The 24,080-nt window shown below is 42.4% G+C and overlaps 2 protein-coding genes across 2 annotated transcripts; one reads left to right on the forward strand and one right to left on the reverse strand.

Annotated features, from left to right (window-relative positions):
• Positions 1 to 1,759: 1,759 nt before the first annotated feature.
• On the forward strand, positions 1,760 to 7,981 carry LOC124653338 (pyridoxal kinase-like). Its single transcript, XM_047192406.1, has 12 exons — positions 1,760 to 1,882; positions 2,408 to 2,501; positions 2,584 to 2,688; positions 2,908 to 2,991; positions 3,111 to 3,184; positions 3,565 to 3,629; positions 4,402 to 4,465; positions 4,645 to 4,710; positions 5,498 to 5,554; positions 6,257 to 6,301; positions 6,405 to 6,458; positions 7,423 to 7,981. The coding sequence occupies exons 1-12, from the start codon at positions 1,802 to 1,804 to the stop codon at positions 7,561 to 7,563; spliced, it is 930 nt and encodes a 309-aa protein (XP_047048362.1). The 5' UTR covers positions 1,760 to 1,801; the 3' UTR covers positions 7,564 to 7,981.
• Positions 7,982 to 18,444: 10,463 nt separating this feature from the next.
• Positions 18,445 to 20,383, reverse strand: LOC124652767 (vegetative cell wall protein gp1-like). Its single transcript, XM_047191810.1, has 3 exons — positions 20,210 to 20,383; positions 19,604 to 19,824; positions 18,445 to 19,507 (listed from the first exon to the last, which is right to left on the reverse strand). The coding sequence occupies exons 2-3, from the start codon at positions 19,766 to 19,768 to the stop codon at positions 19,142 to 19,144; spliced, it is 531 nt and encodes a 176-aa protein (XP_047047766.1). The 5' UTR covers positions 19,769 to 19,824; positions 20,210 to 20,383; the 3' UTR covers positions 18,445 to 19,141.
• Positions 20,384 to 24,080: the final 3,697 nt, after the last annotated feature.

The raw sequence follows: 24,080 nt of genomic DNA on the forward strand, positions 1-24,080 counted from the left end.
TCATCATACCTACCATGCTGGTTGACGACATCAAGGGATCCTCTATCTAGGTCACAGGTGTCCTAAGACCTATCATCCAAGTTGATGACTCCCCAAGATATATCATATGGAGCGTCAACACCCTCAAGACTTATCATCCCATCAAACAAGTCCATCTTGGAGCAAGGAAACTTCACCAACACTTTAAGATTGATAGTCTTACTAAAGGTCCAATCGAGGGCTTATCGGAGATAAGTGGTGCCAAACCGTATCCCTACAGTACAGTGACATGCACCCATTTTCAGCCCACGATGCCCATGACAACCACGACATGAAGGCCCCACATCCAAAATATCAACCTACCTAACCTAGCGTCTTGTAATAGTCCAATGCGATCTTGTGATCATAGCATGAATAATGTTTGAGGAACTTCATCATGTACATCATGGCTTTGATCCAAACATGTTTTCCCGGTCCCCTACCGAACAAATAAACACTCTTCCAAATTCCAACATTCACAAAAGTGATAATCCTCAAGTTCAAGAACTCCATCTTCTTTTACGTTCTTCTTCTTGCAACCTTAAATCCAATATATGATCTTTAAGTATTGCACATATGAAAAGGCCTTCATATATAAGACATATCACTCATATGGTTAAACCCAAGCATAAAGAATCTACATCTCAGTGTGCCAGACGGTTTGTGGGCTTTCTTTTTGTAAGTGTAGTTGTTCTCAACTCTCTTTGCCTTCTTTTTCTCCCCCTCCCCATCATGTAAATATCCATCTCTCTTGATTGTAAATACTTTTGTTTTAATATAAAACCCTTTACGGTTTCCACGAGTAGAAAAAGTAAAAGATGTACTCCCTCCGCCCCACATAAAAGATGTCTCAACTTTATCTAAATTTAGTTATATTTTTTAGATGATCCAATCAAACAATATTACAGACTCCTTTGATTCATAGGAGTTATATATTAATTGTGTAGGATTTAGATCTATGGGAAATTTCTTACACATGTTGTTTGATTTGTAGGAACATGTCTTATAAAAATTAATCCTCTAGGAATTTTACCGTGTATGGAAAAAACATTAGCTCATACCTCATGGAAAAATTTCTTTGGTACGATCAAACAAACTTTATCTTTTTATAGGATTCAAGTAGAGATGACATCTTAATTTTATGATTTTTCTATTTCTATATTTTTCCTTTGCTATGAATCAAAGGAGGCCTCGTGCACTTTCAGTTGTAGAGAATAGCCCTCCGTTCTCATACAGACGGCCAAGATGACCCCGACTGCCAGCCGTTAGCCGTACGATCCCATCACGGTCCGCCTGTCCCCACTTGTCTATCTCCCACCGTCCCACGCATCGCACAATCTTCCGCCTCAGCCGTCGCATGCTCGCCGCCGCCGTGCTTCCTCCGGCGCCGACCACCGCGTTCACCCGGCCGGTCCTCCGCTCGTGCGCGTCGTGGGGGCGGCGGTCCCCACTCACCAACTCCTCTTCTTGCTCCTCCAGGTGCGTAAAGCTAATCTATTTTGTTTGACTGATTCTTTATTAAGACACAGAAGTAGTTAGCCCACGAGACCGGCAGTCCGCCTCCAAATCTAGGAAGATATTCCGGTGCCGATTAGTCTAGTCAATCTGGTTATAATGGGGGCAGGAGGATCCGAGTAGTGAAGAAAGCAATTTGGCCTCGCCTTCTCCCTATCTTTCCCTCTGCTGTGTTTGACCGGCTCTTCTTGCTCTCGTGTTGCTGCGATTTCGCAGGGAGGGGTCTAGGTCGCGGCGGGGGAGGAGTGGAGGGGCGGTGCATCCGGTGATGGCGCGGCCGCCGATCCTCTCCGTCGCGCTGCCGTCCGACACGGGGCGCGTGCTCAGCATCCAGTCCCACACCGTCCAGGTTTATTCCCCATCCACTCTCCCCTATCTACTATGAATACAAGCTTGTGGAAGTAATGTACTCCCTCTGATTCATATTACTTGACACTAGTATGGATGTATCTAGAACTAAAATATGTCTAGATACTAGTTTGGGTTTAAGAGCTAAGCAATTGCTTTGCTGGTTCTAAGATCTCGGAGCCAAGCAAAGTGTTTTCGACATATTGTGGGTTTAATTAGACCCTTACAAGCGTTCCGTGGCTGCGATATACTCCCCCGTCTCATGATACTTTTCTTAACTTTATTCAAATTTGGATGTATCTAGATGATTGTACATGTTGTGGGTTTAATTAGGCCCTTACAAGCGTTATACTCGTGTGGTTGATCATCGGTTAAGACAGCCGTTGAAGACTCCCATAGTACCGGGTTCGATTGTGGAGTCTATCGTGTGCAGAAAGAAACATTGTTTTAGGAATTAGGCGTGGTAAATGAATTATGTTTTGATTTGATATCTGTCCTCTGCTCATGCTGTTTTTCCTTAATTTAGGGATATGTTGGCAACAAATCGGCTGTCTTCCCCTTGCAACTTCTCGGTTTTGATGTGGACCCAATAAATTCTGTACAGTTCTCAAATCATACAGGTTTAATCGGGCTGTTTTGTACATCATATTACGTCTAATTTGTCTGGCTCGCCTGAATAATTTCTGCTATGTGTCATCGCAGGGTACCCAAAATTTAGAGGACAGGTTCTCAATGGCGATCAGCTGTGGGATCTTATAGAAGGACTGCAGGAAAATGATCTATTGCACTATACACATTTGTTAACAGGTGAATAATCATTACGACTTCTTCGAATTGGGACGTCCCCATCCTTCACGCCAAAGAAAGAGCAAGTTGATTGGTCTTCACTGATATTTCCTTGTGTTGGCACACCGTTAATCATGTTCTTTAATGACCAAACATAATGTTTTGTGCGAAAAGTAACATGCTATTTAGTTGTTTATTATTCATACTTATGTAAAGTAAAATGCTCTTTGTGGTATTCAGGTTATATTGGATCTGTCTCCTTTTTAAATACTGTGCTGCAAGTCGTCGAGAAATTACGATCTGTCAATCCTGATCTTATATATGGTAATCATTTCTCACCTTATATCATTTGTAAGGTTGTTTCTTCCGCACCAAATTTCGTAGGGAATTGTGTCATACGAAAAATACCAAATCGAATTGGCTAATACCTGTTTACACTGCAGTATGTGACCCGGTTATGGGCGACGAAGGCAAACTATATGTTCCTCAGGAGCTAATATCTGTTTATCAACAGAAGGTAACATAGCCTATTTTAACTTGCTAAGTTCATCATGTACGGTATGAAATGCTGTGAATTACTTAGTCTTTTAGCATGTTACATAAAATGTAAGATTTAATTGTACTCCAGCATGTATTACTCACAACTTTTGTTAGAAAATCCCTTCCCTAAACTGAAGTGATACATTTAGCCTGCATCTCCTCTTCCCCTTCAGAAATGAGTATAGACAAAGTCAGGTACCTAGGTTTCGGATGTTGGTCCCATTAACTTATGTTCCCTTTCCTAATTGGGCTATGGTGTGAAAATTATACCATAGGAGTTTCATGCTCACAATGCTTTGCACAGACCTCATCTTTTACTCATCTGAGTATATCATTTTCTAATCAAATGATCTTTAGGTCGTCCCAGTTGCATCAATGCTTACACCAAACCAATTTGAAGTTGAACTACTCACGGGATTGAGGTATTCATGCTCTCTTTCTGTAAGAAGGAAAATGAGAGCTACTCTGTTTACAGTCATACTACCTCCGTTTCAAGGAATAAGGCGCCCTCGTTTTATGTGCTTTTTGTTCGACCAAGAATTACTTCAAATAGATAAACATTGTTTATATGAAATTAGTATCATTAAAAAGTTCTTTTCAATACGAATCCAGTGATACTAATTACATATATTATAATCAAGATTTTGATGTTCAATTTGTATGGTCAAAGTTCGTCTTGGAATACGCGTGCGCCTTATTCCTTGAAACGGAGGTAGTATGTCGCATCATAGGTGTCCAAGTATCAGATGCCATCCAAACTCGGTTATTACCACATATTGCGTTGGGATTAAAAAAAATGAAAGCACATCACTCATCACTGCTCATTTTGAGAAGTACAGTTTCTAATCCAGTTACCTTTTTATGCGTTCTGCAATTGCCAATTGGTATTTAATGCAAATGAGCTAACATGTGGTTCCGTGTGCAATGATTTGAAAAATTAATCACAATTGCCAGACCTAGAAACTAGTGATACATAAGAAGTAAAGGCTACGGCTAAATTGTTTCAATGGCATTCTGTAAGCTAACCACTGTTTACAGAGGAATTCAGTACTTGTATTAAGGCATATAGTTTTTCCCTTTTTTATTTTCCATCTTATTTAGCAATGATGGTTAATCTATTAAAGAAGCATATGTATGGTAGTCATGTACCCCATGGTAAAATGCTTGTTTTCTTATTTGAACATGTACTTACAGAATTACCTCCGAACAAGATGGCTTGAAAGCTTGCAATATCCTCCACAGTGCTGGACCGCGGAAGGTTAGTGCTTTATTGATCAATAGATAAACCAATTAAAGTACTAATGTGCTACATGGAATAACTGTTGGCTCCTCTGGTCAATTATCTTTGTACATGTTTCTATATTTGGAAGAAATGATGCTGATTCAGTTATTATACTAATGTATGTATGGATGTGTTTGATTTATGCCATCCTTCAGGTGATAATAACTAGTGCGCTTATTGAAGACAAGCTGCTCCTCATTGGAAGTTACAAAAAAACAAAGGTAAACTTTTGAAAAAATTATACGTCTACTAAGATCTACCTACACGCCACCAATATATTAGTTACAAATAGAAAATTTGCTTGTTTTACAAAATTAATACGGAGAAACTTTGAAGACGAAAAACCATTTGAGCTTAACACCGTCGCAAAGCCAGAGAAGATTAAAGAACTACGCAAGCAAATCACGGCGCAAATGGCACCTTCATGGCTATACAAGAAAAGAAAAAGTTACATACATATCGAACATCTTATTGTAGTTATGTATATCTCTTATGCTACTTTGGTGCTCTTCTGGGATGTTTTGGCTAGCTATGAGCTACTGACCAATCCAAGTAAATGTCTCTGATACAGTGATGTGGAATAGTTGTTATCTAGGACAGGTACACTTACTCATAATCAGGAGTTCACAGCTACTCTAGATGTACTTCAATGTTATATTATTGTCACATTAACATTGCACAAGTTAGATAGAAGTTACGAATAGGACTTACAGCTGATATGTTGTGTCTCTTTTGGCTGCTGGTATAGGTAATCTGGCCCATTTACCAACCAAATCTAATAGTACAATATTACATTCTTGTGTTAGCTTGAGCTTAGGTGAATTTACACAGCATTAAATAAATGAATGAACAAATAAATAAATGCTTTGGAAACTAACCACTAAAGTTAGAAATTGGCCAAACTACTCTTGTACCTTGTAGAAAAAAAATACAGCTAGCTTTTGACTTCTTAAACCCTGATCTCTTGAGGGCTGATATTGAAGACTTCTGTGGTGTCTTAATTTTCAGGAACAACCACCGGAACAATTTAAGATTGAAATACCCAAGATACCTGCATATTTCACGGTATGTGCCCCTAATAATGGAGGAACCTTTTTTATACTCATATAATTCCAAATTTTCTTTTGTGAATTTGCCGCCGCATGCTTGTTATTGTATAGCTTAGTATGGAGTATGTACATATTGTTGCTTCATTTGTTATAGGTTTGCTCATGTAGGATATTCATATGATAGTTTGTCTGGTCATATCGAATGGTGATCCTTCATCATGTCCAACAAGTGTTGCAGAATCAAACAGTATCGAATCATAGGAAAACACATATCCTTATATTTTGGCAGTGTTTACCTTGTTAAAACCCTCATGCGGTAACATAAGCAACTTTATTTAGGGCAGGCTGTATTTATACATGATACATCTTGAACTTAAATGGACTTAGCTGTGAAGTGAAAAACAGAATTAATACATTACTCAGTACTAAATGAAAAAAATGGCTGCTTACAAAGTAGTAGATCGTAGAAATAAAATCTCAGCTAGGTGTTTGTTAGCTGTGTGCTCGTGCAAGTGTATATATCTTTTGGTAGTGAGTGGAGAAAATTGGATCTACAGATGTTGAGTGAGGTGGTAGCGAAATGGGGTGAGAAAATGTCTTTTTTCTCTGACATATGCTCCGCAAAGATGAGTGATCGTAGCATTGCTGGCCGCGAATATTCCATTCAAATATTTAAGTTACTGTATAATTGATCTGCTGCCCCCAAAATGTTTTGTAGGGCACGGGAGATTTGACAACAGCCCTGCTGCTAGGATGGAGCAATGTATGTCCTAGAGAAAGTTTGTTACTCCGTACTACTGTTCTGGTGGAATTATCTTATCATGGTTATACGTTTCTAACACGTCATTTGCATGTGATGCTTACAGAAATTCCCCGATAACCTCGAGAAGGCAGCAGAACTGGCAGTATCCAGCCTACAGGTATCTTTGTCATGCACTCATGCTACTATTCAACATGATCTAACTTCTAGGTCTTAAGTAAACTTGGCAACAATATTGTATTAGCAATTCTGAGTTTTGGATGTCACGAGTTTTGGTAACATGTAATTAGAGCTAGGACATGAATTTAAATTGATAGGTCAGGCACAGTTATTGCTGTCTAGTAAACTGACTGTCTGACAACTATCAGACATGACCTCATGCTAATGTTTTCTACACCTTGTTTCTAAAATCTCTGAAGCCACCAATATATTTTTGTTGACCCCACTTTAAGAAACAACGGTTGCCTCTGAATACAAGCTTGCTTGTTTTTAGCTCATAGCCTCCCACTTTCAGGGCATTTCATGTTTAACTGTTTAAGAGATGGCCTTTTTTCTCCCCTTGAATTCTCTGCACATTATCAAAAAAATGATTTTTCTTCTCCTTGAAATTTCTCCACATTATCAAAAAGCTGATGTAGCCGCCTCCCTAACAAATGGATGTTTGTATCATGGTATCACCCTGAAGGATGGGATCACTAGATATGTTGAGATGCAATAACCTCAGTACGTGCTCTTTCAGACGTTATTAAAATGTAGTAATTGGAAAGTCAGATTAGAATCTTTTAGGACCCATTTTTCTTATTGGGGCTTCATTTGTAATGTGGGGACTTACTTACCAGCGCGGTTCCCTTATCCAGGAAGGCCAGGCTACATCAGCAAGCAGCAGTTAGGAAGAGATAAGTTAGTTTCCTAGTTCGAGTCAGTTTGGAGCTAGTGTGAGGAGACAGTCCAGAGACAACTTAGATTCGTTTTCCAATTGAATTTGTTATCTTTGTAAGGCAATAAGTTCCCAGGTCGTGAGAAGGAATAGCCGTGATACTGTCGATATAGGAGTATATAGCTATTTGATGTGTATGTAGCATACAATACTTCAGAATCTTCAACATTTACGGTAACTTCTGCAGGCACTCCTAAGAAGAACCGTGGAAGACTATAAAAGGGCAGGCTTTGACCCATCAACCAGCAGCCTAGAGATTCGGTTGATTCAGAGCCAGGATGAGATCAAAAACCCGCAGGTTACATGCAACGCCGTGAAGTATAGCTAATCCCATAGTGACAAGCACCACAGCAAAGTCGAGACCAGCAACCTGTTATAGTTGAAGGATCTTCAGCAGTGCCTGCCCCGTCACAGGCGGAAGATTCGAGATGGTTCCTGGCTTCAGTTTTGGGAAAGCAATTATTAGCTCACACAGTTTCACACCCATATAAAGGATCCAAATTAACCTGTCTGAGGAAAAAAAGAAGGAACAGATTAGGAAAAACAACAATACCCCTTGGTGCTTGTTTTGCAATTTATTGTAAGCTCGTAATGTTATTTGTTATGGCTGTGAGACACCGTTGTACAGAAGGTTAAGTCGCGTCCTGAAGCTTTGTTGTGTCAATGTTAGAATGAATAAACATCGGTCCTGTTGATGTGTTATGTTATAGTCTTTTGATAATTATATGTATTATGCAATTTCTATTGATCGCCAGTCGAGTGATTCAGATTTCAGACAACAGTTTACACCATTGGATAATGAGCCAATGATTCTACTGTTTCCATATAAAATAGTAAAACAGCTGGTATATATATAGTCTGAGCACGACTTGACATAACTTTTTTTTTTAACGGGGACTTACATAACTTGGGGCTTTCTAGAACGACCAAGGCAAATTCATATACCTACAGTACAAGTCTACATTCCACAGCAATTTAAAAATAACAGGCCAGATACTTGTAGAAAAAGGAACAATTTTTTTAAACGGGGGCAAAGCTTTGCCCCAATCTATGATTAAAAGAAGTTTTACATGAAAGAACATGTTAACATCCTAATAAAAATACAAGGCCTACTCTCTCGGCATGATATTGCCCAATCTTTTGGCACCCGCAATGACTCAAAGACGTGCCTCCCTCTTAATCCTATCTAACATTACATGCAAGGGAGCATTCTTATTATGGAAGACCCTATTTTTTCTAGATGAGTCTTCAACCCTTCAACCATTGGATAATGAGCCAATGATTTCTATCTCAAAAAGGAACAATATTCAACATCAATCATTGATTGAAACAGAAGAAAACTTTTCGACACAAGCAATGCATTGTTGACTGAAACTGTAAGAAACTAGAAAGCATCCATACTTCGACAAAAGACAGCGCAGTAGGAGTTTGGTGAGTTTAATAGTTCCCAGTGAACAATGTTTGCATGAGATAACCTGCTGGGAACTACAAAGGGCATTACACTAGAATTGTAGCGGCAATATCGAATTTAAGGATTTGACAAAAGACATCACACAATCTTGGAGCACCAACATTGTCTACGTAACAAGCAAAAGGCAATAAATTCTTTAGTGCTAAACCGAACTCAATGGAGAGTTGGAGACGGCTGGGTATTATTCATCCGAAGTCGCATCCATCGAAAAGATAGCAGGAGAAGGGATCAGCAATTGACAAATCATGAGCATTCAAAACCATAGAATCACTTTGTATGAATTCCAGTTGTGCGTCTTGAGAAGCTCTACTTTCAGCTTCTAGCAGCCTGTATTGATCAGCCAACCATTCCTTGTTGATCTCGTTGTTGACTATAAGTCTGATCTCCCTTAGCACTTTCGCGTTCAAAACAAAGAACTTGGCAAAGCCAATATGTTGCTCATCGCCCTTATAGTCCGTCATCACTAATGTTTTGAGATGTGTCTCAAGGCATTTCACCGGATCCAGTGGGTCATACTCTCTCCCATCTTTCAGTGGCATCTTTAAGGATTCCCGCAACTGAAAAGTAAAGACGAGAAATATGTTGAATAATTCCTACATAGACCAGACTATGTGTGCAAATAAGCATTTTGAAAGAGAATCAAATGCTCAATGTGATCTTTAAGTAAAAGATCAATACTCACAGTGACATAGAGCATTTCCAAACACGGGAAGCACCTTAAGACATCAATAACAGCATTCAAATCTGGGACAGAAAACTGAAGAGACAAAATCTTCACGGTGCTTATTGTATTCTTCAAGCTGGCTGGGGTTAAACTCTGAATAAAACAACAATGGACATATGAGAAAACATTATAAATGTAACAAGGCTGCATGCAAGAAGCAAAAGCAAGAGGTTGCTGCTGCTACCTTCAAGAGTAGGTTTTCAATCTTGATTTCAGAGATGAGGGGTGACAAAAGGCCCAATATTTCCAGTTTAGGTGCCTTAATTACCCGGATAGTATCGCCACCTTGGCCCGGATAAGGTAGTAGCAGCCTTTGAAGGAGAGGGGCGTCCTCAATGACAACCTCTCCTTTGGCCGAAAAACAAGTGCAGAGGCCAACGCTTCTAAGAGTTGGCGAGCTAATGTGGAAGCAGCCCACTTTAGCAATGCTCCATAGATATAGTAACTCCAAGACACGGCAAGCAGAGAGCACCCCATGGAAGACATCCTCGGAGATGGAAACCCAACATAGCTGGAGCTGCTTGAGCAAGGGGAAACACCCAGAAGGAACTATCTCCTTTGGGAAATAACAGAAGTTGATTCTAGCAACCACAAGGGTTGGTGCGCAGAGGAACACCGATGGTGGCAGCGGGTAAAGCTTGTTATCCCCATGTGTATCATCCAAGAGCCGGAAGCTGATGCAAAGATCCTGAAGTTTTGCGAGGGCTGGAGAACGGAACCAGCTCTCGATCTGAAGAGCTTCTTCAGCAAACCTTTTTCTGCCTTTGTGAAGCCGGATGCAGTTAAAGACGAAGCGGCGGGCAGGGCCAGTGTGGTCAGAGAGGATCTTGGAGACAATGGGTATGCGCTTGAACTGGCTGGAGCAGAGGCGGTAGTTGGCCTCGAGGTTGAGAGGGGATGAGCGCCAGAGCGGGCGCCAACGGCGGGCGAGGGCCTGCGTGCGAGCGCCGTCCTTGGTGGGGAGGAGCGAAACTATGGTGCCAAGGATGTCATCCGGAAGTTTGCTGATGAGATCCTCATCCGTGGTGAGATCACAGTGGCTGGCAAGGTCCCCGTCGCGGCTCCGCTTCCGTGGCCTGCGCCCAGTGGTTCCATTGGAGCCGCGCGCCTGCGCCTTGGCCACGGACGCAGCCGCCGCCGCCTTCTTTTTCTTCATGTCCAGCGGCTGGCGAGGTGCAGAACTGTGGAGCAAGGTGGGGAATTTTGAGAGCCGGGATGAACTGTTCCAGCGACGGGGCAGCCTTTAAAGTCGAGGAGGGGAGTCGGCGTCGCTTTGAGCTTTGAGCCGGGGAGCAATGGAGGCGTTCTGGCATTCAACGCGCCGCCGACGCGCACCGGAGACGAAGCGTTCGTTTGGAACGAGACACGGAGCGGCTGAGGAAAGATGCGTCGCCTCGTCTCCGATGCGATCGAATGCGCGCGCAACTCGTTTTACAGTTTGGATCGAACAACAGCAGTGGGAGGTGGGACTGGCCGGCGTACCGTGGCCTAGGCTGACAACAAAAAAGTTTTTCTAAAACTGAAGTAATCCCAAAATAAAGTATTTAAGACTCCGTTTTACAAAACTGTTGTATTCAGTTTTAGAAAAAAGAGTTTCAGAGTTGTTTTTCCAATATTTCAAAAATAGATGTCTTAAGAGATGCCGTCCCCCCACCCTACCCCGAGGCGGCTAGGCCGCACCCACCTTCCCCGCCTCAAGCCCCTCCCCTAGGTGGTGAACACCCCACCGCCACCACTAGAGGAGCACAACGCCGCGCTCCAAGACGCCCTCGAGGAGCTCGCAGCATGGCCCCACCTCATCGAGGTGCTTCACGCCTCTGCTCTCGAGTCGGCGGCGTGGGAGGCCACCGAAGACGACGAAGCAGAGGCCTTCCTCGAGATGGCGAGGGCCCATGAGGAGGCCGAGCGGAAGGCGGCGGTGTGGGTGTTGTGGTGGCCTTGCACCACTAGATCATTTTCTTTCATCCGTACATACTTCGCGAGGGGTCAAAGGGCGAATCTTTGCTCACGTTGACAAAGGATAATTAAATAAACAAAATATAAAGTTGATAGAGTCTTCTCAAAGTAGACAATCAACCAGGTTTTAGAGCATGTTTGTGGTACGAGGTGGCGGAAATTAAAGTCAGTCCGCTAGATTCAGCCTCGACGGTTGACTGTCCTGTGGTTGCCAGTCTGAAAGCTTCTCCTTGCAGAACAACTTACGTGTGAATCTAGATAAATTTGCGACACTAATTATGAAACAATTGTACCCCTCTCTAACAGTTTATTAGGCATACCATGTACCTCTAGATTGCAAATTTGATCAGGTTAGCATTAGCTATATGTTATAAAAATTATATCATTTGAAAATTTAGATGTTCTATTTTCTAATGATATATTTTTTAAATTATATAATTTAAATTATATAGGTTAAATTGGCGATCTAGGGATACGGAGAAGACTAGTAAACTGAGACGGAGGAAGTAGTACTATTTGTGAGTTGTCTGAGAAAAGATAAGTCTCCATATTGAAATTTAAAAAAGTGACAATTCACCCTAAATACAACGACAATCTGCCCTTGCCTATGTGAGGTCCAATATAGGACCTGCCATTAGCTAGTCTCCGAAAGCCTCTAAGAGTAATTCCAATAGTATAGCCGGCTGTTGATATAAGCAAGATGACATGTCATCTATAGTTAGCGTGTAGCCAACAAGTATAATAGTTGGCTATAAGAATGTACTACTTTTTCAATGGATTGCCCACCTTTCATTCACACTTCTTGCCTAGGAGCACGTGCTTAGAGCTAGCTCTTGCATAAGACTCGCTCATAGTGGGGAGTAACATAAGGTAGTGTCATGCATAAGTTACTAGTCAATGTTACTAGCTTCATAGTGGAAAGTAACTTAGAGATGGTATGATGCAAAATCTCATTTATTAGTTTGTAGACTCATTTTATCTTGGGGTGTGTGATGTTATGGTAACATAGCTAGTTACCACCTCCCTCTCTTTCTTCATTTATTGCTATGCCATGTCACCAAAACACCTTGAAATGTGTGATGTTACTACCTAAGTTACTCCCACTATGAGCAGTCTAAGAGCCTACTTACATTCTCTCTCCTCTTCTCTCTCCTCCAACTAGACATAAATATATTATTTTAATTCTTGTAGCCAGCTGACTAGACCTTATTGTACTTGCTCTAAGAGGAGTTAGACATGAACGAAACAAAGTTCACTTGTTTCGGACCCTTGTGTGATCCTCCTCTTTTTTGGTGCGCATGCTAGCATTGGAAGCTCCTCTCCACTAGCCCTCGAGAACATAACGGATACAACTATTATTTGTGAGCTGTTTAATCGTAAAAGATTAGTATGTGTGCAACTTCTCACGCGAGTCTTAGGGCCCCTTGGTTTCAAAGAATGTGCAAACATATTCCTTCGAGGATTCTAATCTTTAGAAATTTCTTTCTCCCTGAGTTGAGAACTATGCAGAGGCCAAGCTAATAGTGCTGCATCCCTGCTGACCAGAGTTTCAGTTCTGATAGGAGCGAATTTCTGGTATCTCTTGTTTGATGGTAGTATGATAATTACCGATATGAGTTTTTCCTTACCATTCATTTATACTAGGATTTGTTTTTCTTGACAAAGGAGAGATATGTTTTTGGCCCTTTCGGTATTATGATGTCAAAACAATATGTTCGCGCAGACATTATTTAATAATGGTCACATGACATCATCAATATACACAAAACGAGAAAATAAGAATTGATACTGCACAATAGATGTTGGCAAGTTCTCATTTTTCAAAAATAAATTGTGCAAAAGACAGCCGGTGTCTCTTATACGAAACAACCAGTGGCTTTTTCCTTCAGAAAACGCAAGTTGTATTACTATCAGCCTTTGTTGCTGTAAAATTTTCATGCCATCCAACATCTATAAAGAACACTAACATCTTCGTGCACACAACCAAATATCCTTTATTTCAAGACGCCAACTCTTGTTTTGAGTTTTTTCTGTCTATGCGTTATGGAAATCCTGTTAATAGAAAAGACTCGAAATTTGATTCGGCTGATGGTGAAATAAAGGAAACACGTGTGGAGGACTATACTAAAAAAAGATACAATATACTTGGCTAGAGAAAAGGAGGTGAAAAAACTGGAACAGAAAATAAACGGAGAAAAAGGAGGTGTAATTTTTGGGGGTATAGAGAAAAAGAAGGTGAAAAAACTCTGGGGCAGAAAATAAACGGAGACAAATCCCTTTTGGCCTGCTCTGATGACTGCCGTCCAAACAAAGCTTTGTTTATCCTGCGCCCACGCACGCAAAGCCTGGTAGCCGCATGCGATGAGATGTGGTCTAGTCACCCGTGGGGCCCACCTGTCACCGTCGCTTTCCAACTAGGTACCCTGTACCTCTACTACGTGTCAACCACCTACGTCTGTACCCATCATACGATACGGTATTGTGAGACCAGAAAAAATCATACAGTAACTAAAAACTAGCGAAATAATATCTGTGGTCGATCTGGATTCCTTGGACCGAACTGGAGAAATGATTTTTTTAAAAAAAAATGCACCTCAATGTTTTTCAGGCATGTTAGTACAGCAATTTTGTTTAAAATTAATGCTGAAAAGGAGGTGTAATATAATTCTAACACTGATTGACAGGCGAGTACTACCATATGTGCTTAAATCATTATTTAATTATGGTAGATGATTGAGCTGCCATGTCAGCTGAAACCCGGTGACTGTGATGGTCTACTGACCACAATCACTTGTGAACCAGCCCACGCCCTGCACTGTAGTGTACTGTTACCGGAGAGGTGCTCATGTTGTGCAAAACTCGAGCTGACAGTGAAAGTTGGGAATAGCAATAGCTTACAAGTTGCAGTTCGAACGGAAAAGAAAGGAAATAAATGAGAAGTGTAGAATTGAGTTTCCTTTTCTTCGACTTTCAGATATTATTAGTCCGCACGAACCGATGACAGTGTGAACCAACTTGATGAAATCCACAAGCCATGCTTATGTGTCTACCGGAGAATGTGTTAGGTGCTCTGGGTACTCCCCCAAAAAAGATGATTTTAAAGGTAAACCAAATTCTAAGAAATAGCACATTTATAGAACATGGTTTTTTATGATGATACATATTTCACACTTTTATTTAGTTTGTAGCTCGAGAAACACAAAGAAGAATCACTGGCCAAATTGAAATTTCTTGCTTTTCATCTAGAGTAGTCAATCCAATAGACTTTGAGGTATTCTTTGATTCACGGGACTTTAAAACGTGGGAACAGAAAGACACAAGAATGTGATATGGTTGCAAGTGAAAATGGGAGATTATGAAAAAACCAGAATTTTGTTTGATTTGAGGCTCCTTTGATTCAAAATATGTCCACAGGATTTGAATCCCTAGGCTTTCTTCGTACATTGGCAATTTCATTCATACCGTAGGAATAGAATCCTAAGGAGATTTCTCTAAGGAATCTCCAAAGGATTCGGTTGATTCTATTTTGGAGAAAATTTTCGTCCGCTCGAACTTATATTATGTTGGATTCAAGTTGCTAGTGAAAAAAATTGACTTTAGCAATATTTGGAAATTCTAAAATTGGGTGATTTTCTTGTGAAAAAATTAGAATTAGAATCTGGAAATTTGTATCACCTGAGAAATATTTTATCCATGGTGAAAAAATTTCAACGATACTCTCACCCTTCTACAATAATTGAAGTTCTAGGTTTATCATAAACCAAACAACGGTTGTCCGGCACGTAACTACCGTAACAATTTGGCATCTCTTAGCTTCTTGGCAGACCATGTTGCCCCGCCAAGCGCATGCTTCTCACCGAGCTCAGGTTGAGGTCTTACTCCCGTCCATTGTGCCTCATTGTCGATCTTAAACGTTAGATTTTTCTGCTCGTGTTGGCTCTTTGACCTGAGCAGTTATGCAATCTGCTTTGGATAAGCAACCCGAGTTATTACTGGAGGCCGTTCGTCATCTTCACGAGATTGTTGACTCCTTGCTTGGTTGGCTGCTAGCGATTGGGAGTTTTCTGGAGCGGGCGAAAGCTGCGTCAGGTAGCCTATCCCGGAAGCTTACCGATCCTTTGGTTCTGCCTGATGTTAGTAAAGTGGGCTCAAGCGAAGCGTGCTTTTATGGCTACGCGAGCTCGCTGGTTACGGCTCTGGTCATGCACATCATACCTGACTTACTGGAGTGGTGTGGCGGTATCATTATGCCTCCTTTCGTCGAGCAAGTGAGGTCTGACTTGCATGAGATCTCGGCTATGGCCTCTTCGCCAGAACAAGCACTTGGCTTTGAGAAGTGTGGTGATGTTGATGTTGCTCTCTCTCTCTCTCTCTCTCTCTCTCTCTCTCTCTCTCTCTCTCTCTCTCTCTCGCCTGAGTCTGGCAGGCATGTGGTTCCTTTTGGTGATCGGGTTGCTAAGTCGGAACTGTTGGAAACGGTGTTGTCGTCGCCATAGAGGTTTGCGATTTTCTCGCCACCTTCGCTGCTACCTACCCTAGATCCGCAGTTGATTGATGGATGCCTCCCCCACACCGCCCGCACCCCAAATGTCATGGCATGTCTTTGTGGGTGCGGTGTTGAAGTGTCGTGTTTTGAGTGATCGTCAGTCTCGCTCTTTGGTCTCTTATGTTGGCTAGGGTGGGGCGGCTCTGTTGTCCGGGTCTCTCTTAGGCTTGGGTGTGTGTGGGGCCTTCTGGGCGTGTTGTTTGCATGGGGTAAACCCTCTTGTTGTAGGTTTCTGTCCGCTTTTCTAAAAATTGAGCACCCTCTTCTTAATTAATAGGCGAGAAAAAGCTTTTCTCTCTATTTAAAAAACTAATTTGATCGGATTTAAATATCTTAATATATACAACTTCAAATCTATGAAGTATGGAAATGTACCATATTATGAGTTAATAAAACTAAGTCTATGTTGTATGTATCGATATTTTTTCTAAAATTTGGTCAAGCTTAAAGTAGTTCGACACCAGACAAACCTATATAACTTCAATTGTTTCACTTTTAGGTTAGGACTATCAGGCTCGCAAGTCCAATAATATTTAAGTTGTGTGAAATGGTGTTTTCATTTATTTTTCATTCGACCAGCTGGGACATACACAAACTTTGGTAGTAGAGGAAATGACAAAAAACCACGACAATTGGGGCGGCGGTGTCACATGACCACGGACTGGAGGCTAAGCGACACATAACCACAAACTCAGGGGCCGGTGCTCGACACAAAGCACTGATTCCACATTTTGTTGGGTTTAATCAGGTTTATGATAGATGGGGCCTGCTGTCAGGTGCCAGGTGGCGATGTCTTCACAAAAATAAATATATTTGTGTATCTACTTCTCTATTCTCATCCGTGTTGACCGGGCCGGAGCCGTCGGAGCCTTTGTGCCGCCGCCACAAGCCACCGCCGCTCCGGCCATGGAGCCGGCGCCGGCGAGATCCGCCGGGCGAGGCCGGCACGGCGCGCTCCTCGCACCTCCACCCCACCACCGGCGTACTCCGGCGACGAAGGCCGCCGCCGCCCGGCGACGCACGCCACCGCCCTGCAGCGAGCGCTGCCTCCCCTCCCGTCCCCGCTCTGCTGCGTCGCACGCAGTGGCCGCCGCCGCCCCCGCTCTGCTCCGCCACACGCAGTCGTCGCCGCCGCCCAGTCCCCTGTCCTCCCCAACCTCTCGTCCCGGACCGACGGCGCGGGTGGTGCACGGGCCCGGCGGTGGTACGGCCCGGGCTGGAGGCGGGGTCCCTTTCCTCGGCGGCGAGCGGGGGTACGGAGCGGCGCACGTCTACGAGCAGGGGCGGCGCGGGCGTCGTCCCGGGCCACGGCCGTGGTCTCCGGCGAGGGCGAGCAACGGCCCCGTGGTCTCCGGCGAGGGCGGGCGAGCGAGTCATCGACCCCATGGTCTCCGGCTAGGCGATGCGGCCAGGCGCTGCGGCGGGCACGCCCATGGTGTGACGGCGGCCAGCGGGGAAGAGGCTAGGTGCGGGTGCGGGAGGAACCTGCCGGTTCCTTTTCCTTTTAGATTTGCACTTTTTCTTTTTTAATTTTATTTATTTCATAACCTATCGAAACGATGGGGAAAACATTGCCACCTGGCACCGACAAGCGGGCCCATCTATCGAAACTTGATTAAGCCCAAGCAAACCATGTAATCGGTGCTTTCTGTCGAGCATCCGCCCCTGAGTTGGTGGTTATGTGTCGCTTAGCCTCCAGTCCGTGGTCATGTGACACCGCCGCCCTAATTGTCGTGGTTTTTTGTCATTTTCTCTTGGTAGTAACATAGTGCTGCAGCATCTTCTCCTCCCCTTTTCTGAAAACGAAAAACACGGCCTTGGCCTAAAATATCTAAACAAAGATTACTTTACTTCAACTGGAATCCTGCGTTTGAATCTGTCTTCAAGTGCGCATGCACTCAAGTTGCCATGCCATGCCAACATGCCGTTGCTTGCATCTTTCTTCTTGTCTCCTTTTCCATACCAGCTTCACACCTTTTGAGGTGAGATCACCGCAAGTGTGCACCTCATCTTCAGGCCGGCAGGCAACCTGGCACAAGACGCCACAAAGCATGTGGATTTTGACTTGCAGAGATGAAAACATGTGATGCTTTTTCACTCCTTTTTTACTACTAGCGTAAAAACTTTTTCGCCGTTGCAGCCTGCAGTCTCACAGAGCATCTTATGTCATCAACAGTTTGATAGATTGACTGCCTGCTCCTGGAAATCCAGAGGTTTCAAACCAAAAGATTCAGTGGTAGTACACCTCATAGACAAGGACAATAAAGATAGAGAAAACATTGTACTACGAATTAACTTGGCCCCTAAAATCTTCATGAGTCAGCTTCAGATTTATTATTAGCCACTCATGCAGGCTCTTCAGTGGTATTACAGGTCACCATCCTTATCATCTTGTGCAAGTTGCTTGAGCACATGGAAACCATGTGTTGTGATGGGCAACAATTCAACCACCAAGAGATTGAAATGAGAAGAAAAACCAGAGAAAAACAACAGGCTGGTGACAATAATGGCATGAGATATCATACATATGTTACTTCATTGAGAATCGAACACGATATATTACATTTACAAAGAGAAAGATATCACAAATACATCATGAAATGGATCTTTCTTTCTCCCACACACAACTCACTCATTGACCCAACTTAAATAAAAACCTAGCTGCTGCTCTCTTCTGGTAGCCACTCTTTTGTACACATCTCTATGGCGTTGGCCTTGGGATTTCTTGGTTGCATGGACAAAAAACAATTCCATCATAAACCAAAATTACTAAGCATGATAGCAAATGAACTAGGACAGGCACCTAACTAATCCCCAACCCTCCCCTCCCTCCCTCAAACCTAATTGAATGGCTAATCCCAAAGGAAAGGCAAAGGGCTGAACTTTGTTTTTCTTGTGCCCTCTGTCCCTGATCCTCCATCTAAATTTCTACCCCCTTTTCCCCCAAACTAGAGCTCCCAAATTTACATGAAGGGCACCTGAACCTGAAGTTTATTTACATACAAAAAGATTTGTGGTAAAATTACCTAAGCATTATACTTGTAGGATGGATAGGACTGGATTGATGGATTATATGGTTTTTTGGGGTTAAATTTTAGGACTTGGATTCCTCTCACTCATCTCCTCACTCTCATCTCTCTCCCCTCAAAGCTTTTGCACTATTGAAGAGGGGAGAAAGATTTCCTGGTTATTCGATGTTGTATGTGCATCTAGACCATGGCGGTGATGCCATGGCCGCGGCCGCTACGGCCCCCGTCGAGGCAGTCAAAACCCTCGACGCGGACGGCTGGCTGGAAAACGCGAGCGCACCCTGTCGCGGAGCGCGGCGACGCCATGGGCGACGGCGCCGGGCGTGCCGTAGGGCGGACCGGCACCGGTGCCGGGCGCGAGGTTGGGCGGACCGTCACTGGCGCAGGCGTGGCCGGTGACATGACCGGCCACCACGGCATGGGACTGCCCGGGAGGTCCATCCCGAACCGGCTATCGTTGACCACCGGGTTCGACGCCCGTCGCGGCGGCGAGCCGCAGAACAGCGGTGGCTGCGGGGACGCTGCCGAAAGACTGCTCTCCTCGCCCTGCCAAGATCCGGAGCAGAAACGTCAGCGACCCGTCGGACAAAAGATAGGCGAGAGACTCATGGATCTTGCGGCGGGGCTGCGACGAGATCTCACCTTTGACAGGAGGAGGTCGAGCAGATCCATGCCGGCGTCGCTCTGCTGGCACCGGAGAGGCGCGACAGGGCGCCGAGGTTTGGGGCAGAAGAGCGGGCTCTTCGCGTCGGTGGCAGCGGCGGTGACCGGGACAGGGCTCTTCATGGCGGGGGCGAAGTGGCTCATGGCTCCTTTTTTTTGGTTTTGTGGTTAGTAGATTAGATCCGGAAAATTTACAGACCCTGCAAGAAGAGAAATTGCTCAGTTTCACTTCCAAAGAAACATTCTTCACGCAGATTTGTAGAAGACCGTATGCATCAGAAAGATTTTCGCAAAGCAGCCTCCGAAAAATTGCATCTTTCCACAAATCTATAGCATGGGTATGCTTTGAGAAGATTTGCTACACAGCAAAAGGAACCGACGCATAGATTTACACAACAGAAACAAAAGTATTCTCCTTTTGCAAGAACAGGGAGCAATCTCCCAAGATCCTAGACAACCTATCAGGAAAAACTTCAAACTTCTACCTACAACAACAAAAATCCTCAAGCTCTTCCCCAGACAACACAACAAAAATCCTCGAGAAAAATCATTCGACATCGACGAGAGAGGGGAAAGGATGTTTACCTGAAGCTTTGCCTCTGGATTGATTTCTGTCCTTAGATACAGGGCGAGACAAAGGAGGAGGACCAAAACTATTGTTACTCCTACCAAGAAAGAAAAATAAAACAAAAGAAAATCTCAAAGATTATGAGAGGAGCCGGTGGTTGTATGTCACGGAGAGGAAGGAAATGAATGGAGGGGACGAGCGCCTTTAAATAGGCAGTGGATGGGGGAACCACACGGGGACAGCTTACCCACACGACGCCGATATTTAGTAGTGCTACAAAATAATACTACTCCTACATAGAATAATAATTATTATTTTTTGCATATGGGAAACAGATTGAGGAAAAGCTGGTGGCGAAATTATTTTGGCCTGCACGGCAAAACTACTACCATAATTGTAGCATTGGAAAAGATGGACCTTTTTCTTCTTGGATTGGAGGTAGCCATTCCTTTTCTGATTTTTTTTTAAAAATCTTCCTACTAGAGGCACCTGTCGTAGCTGATTTTTCCTTTGTGGTTTGTGCTGATTGATTGATTTGTGCTGGACTCCACTCCACCACCCCTTCGCTTGTTTCCTTGTGTGCTGGATCTAGAATTCGGCTTGTCTGCCAATTATATTTTGAAATAATCCGAACATGCAGGAACAGTTCATGTACAGTACTCTTGTACTTGTAGGTACTGCTTTATACATATTACTACGATTATGTACTGTTGAGCAATTGCAAGATTTGGTAGTTTATTTTCTCTCTTTGAGTCCTGCAAATGAGATGGAAGGACCTGAGCTGGGCTCAACTACTTTCTTTCTGCGTGCACTCTCTTGAAAGCTTTAACAAATTTAGCAAAGAGTTCAAGTCAGGGAAGCTTTGGGCTAGGCAGATGCCTTGTACAATTGCTAGTGTTGATTTATTGATGACTCGGAATTTCTAGGTAAGTAAAAGAAAATTGAAACGTCCACGCCAATCCTAAAAATAGGATGAATATAGATTGTATAATATGATCTTCTAGATTGCAAGAATGCACGCATATGAGAGCATCTCCAATATCTAATGTAAAATAGAGCATCCAAAAATAGGTGCCCTATAATTTTTACATCACCAAGGGGGGGGGGGGTACTTACATCACCTCTTTAGTTTTGGGTTTTCAAGATAATATAAATATGCCAGCTATTGTATACTAAATGATGTAAAATAGAGTGTGGTTGTCGTCCAACACTTCATGATTTTGACTATAAGAGAACCCAATCCTAAAAATAGGATGAATATAAATTGTATAATATGATCTTATAGATTGCACGAATATAAGAGCATCTCCAATAGCTAATGTAAAATAGAGCATCCAAATATAGGTGCCCTATAATTTTTACACCACCAAAAAGGTGGGTTTTACTTACATCGCCTCCTTAGTTTTGGGTTTTCAAGTTAATATAAATATGCCAGCTATGCTATACTAAATGATGTGAAATAGAGTGTGGTTGTCGTCCAACACTTCATGATTTTGGCTATGAAAGAGCACAAATCTTTTATCTCTAAATATGAAGCCCCACTACCTTATTTTCCTAGCATCTCATGAAGCCACATCACCCCTTTGTCAAAGGCAGCGTCGTGCCTAGCTTCTTCCCTCATTCATGATCGCACGATTTTATTTTTATACATGGGCTGGTTTAACATCGTGGGCCCGTCATTATTTCTGCTCAATTCGCATAGCAACCACCAAACTTCATTGACGCTTCATGCTCACCAATCTCGCCAATCCTAAAAATAGGATGAATATAAATTGTATAATATGATCTTATAGATTGCACGAATATAATAGCATCTCCAATAGCTAATGTAAAATAGAGCATCCAAATATAGGTGCCCTATAATTTTTACATCACCAAAAAGGTGGGTTTTACTTACACCGCCTCTTTAGTTTTGGGTTTTCAAGTTAATATAAATATGCCAGCTATGCTATACTAAATGATGTGAAATAGAGTGTGGTTGTCGTCCAACACTTCATGATTTTGGCTATGAAAGAGCACAAATATATCAAACAACACACACCGTACTATATCATTACACATACTGTAAGGGTATATTTCCCCTATGTGTGGTTTTGGTAATTAAGTGACAACCCCTATGGACTAATGTTTTTATTGAGTTTATATGAAGGAATATTCCATAGGTACTACTTGTATTCCATGTGTTGGATTCAAGCATGGATGCCATGAAGATAAAGATATACCATGTGTATCGGCATCAAGATCATCGATTTGAAGATATATATGTGATATGACCAAGAAGAAGAAATGATGATGGAGTTCTTATGTGGAACTCAATATTAGACATGCTCTAGCTTATGTGATAAGCAACGAATGATCAAGATCTTGAGTGCTTGATTCTAAGTGAAGAATTCTTTATACACCTCAAGATAGTATGATAGAGCATGAGAAGATACAAGGTTGACTTCCTTCAAGTATTCATCATTGGATATGTGCATTTGATTCCCCTCAAATTATGAGAAGTGCACACCTTGGGGAGGAACTCACATTATATTGGTTTTCTAAATTTTTTTCCCATTTTGGCACTTGATGCCAATGGGGGAGAAGTTTAGACGGTTTAAGGGAATGGTTTTATACTTAAGTTTGGTTTGTGCTTAAGTGTTTTGCCTCTCATGCATTCCATATTTATATGTCTTGCATGGTTGTATATATATATATATAGTGGAAACTGTCTCGAAGGTTAACCTTGACAATGTATGCAATGAATTCATGTTCATCACACATGCATACATTGTGGGGGAGTTTGTTCTATATATGTTGGTTTTACTCACATCCCTTGCATTAGTTGTAGTTGTGTGACTAGAGCTGGTTTTGATATGGACTAGTAGCTTCGTGTTACTTGACCATATCAAATACAACCTCTTGTATACAACTGATTCTCGAATAAGTTGCATACTTGTTTCTAATATACATTATATAAACCCTCTTATTGTGATTGTCATCAATTACCAAAATGGGAGATTGTAAGGGTATATTGCCCCTATGTGTGGTTTTGGTAATTAAGTGACAACCCCTATGGACTAATGTTTTCATTGAGTTTATATGAAGGAATATTCCATAGGTACTACTTGTATTCCATGTGTTGGATTCAAGTATGGATGCCATGAAGATAAAGATATACCATGTGTATTGGCATCAAGATTATCGATTTGAAGATATATATGCGATATGATCAAGAAGAAGAAATGAAGATGGAGTTCTTATGTGAAACTCAATATTATACATGCTCTAGCTTATGTGATAAGCAACGAATGATCAAGATCTTGAGTGCTTTATTCCAAGTGAAGAATTCTTTATACACCTCAAGATAGTATGATAGAGCATGAGTAGATACAAGGTTGACCAATACAAAGAGTGAAGAATAGATTCAAGTTTGGTCAACACATGAAGCATGAAGAATATGCCACGAGAAGTCATGTGGTATGGTAAGTCGTGTCAATTATGCTTTATGAACTAACCCATCATATATGTTCCCGTGTATTGTCTATGTGGGTTAGGTATCTTTCCATGGGCATGCATCAAAAGTGAGATCTCATATAACCCATGAGAGGATGACGTCAAGTGGTGATCGTCATCAAGGTTGAGTTGCGCAAGTTCAAGTTGAGCATCTGATACGTCTCAAACGTATCTATAATTTCTTATGTTCCATGCTTGTTTTATGACAATACCTACATGTTTTGTTCACACTTTATATCGTTTTTATGCATTTTCCGGAACTAACCTATTGACGAGATGCCGAAGTGTCAGTCATCGTTTTCTGCTGTTTTTGGTTTCAGAAATCCTAGTAAGGAAATATTCTCGGAATCGGACGAAATCAATGCCCAGCATCCTATTTTTCCCCGAAGCTTC

This window comes from Lolium rigidum, chromosome 5 (assembly GCF_022539505.1).
Source record: "Lolium rigidum isolate FL_2022 chromosome 5, APGP_CSIRO_Lrig_0.1, whole genome shotgun sequence".
Taxonomy (NCBI): Eukaryota; Viridiplantae; Streptophyta; class Magnoliopsida; order Poales; family Poaceae; genus Lolium; species Lolium rigidum.

What these genes read in the sequence shown, in the direction of transcription:
- LOC124652767 (XM_047191810.1), bottom strand. Translation starts at nt 19,768, where the DNA reads ATGAGCCACTTCGCCCCCGCCATGAAGAGCCCTGTCCCGGTCACCGCC. An exon ending in TCGACCTCCTCCTGTCAAAG is followed by an intron (nt 19,508 to 19,603) that starts GTGAGATCTCGT and finishes GGATCTTGGCAG; the next exon opens with GGCGAGGAGAGCAGTCTTTC.
- LOC124653338 (XM_047192406.1), top strand. Translation starts at nt 1,802, where the DNA reads ATGGCGCGGCCGCCGATCCTCTCCGTCGCGCTGCCGTCCGACACGGGG. An exon ending in GAAGTTACAAAAAAACAAAG is followed by an intron (nt 4,711 to 5,497) that starts GTAAACTTTTGA and finishes CTTAATTTTCAG; the next exon opens with GAACAACCACCGGAACAATT. An exon ending in TGGCAGTATCCAGCCTACAG is followed by an intron (nt 6,459 to 7,422) that starts GTATCTTTGTCA and finishes TAACTTCTGCAG; the next exon opens with GCACTCCTAAGAAGAACCGT.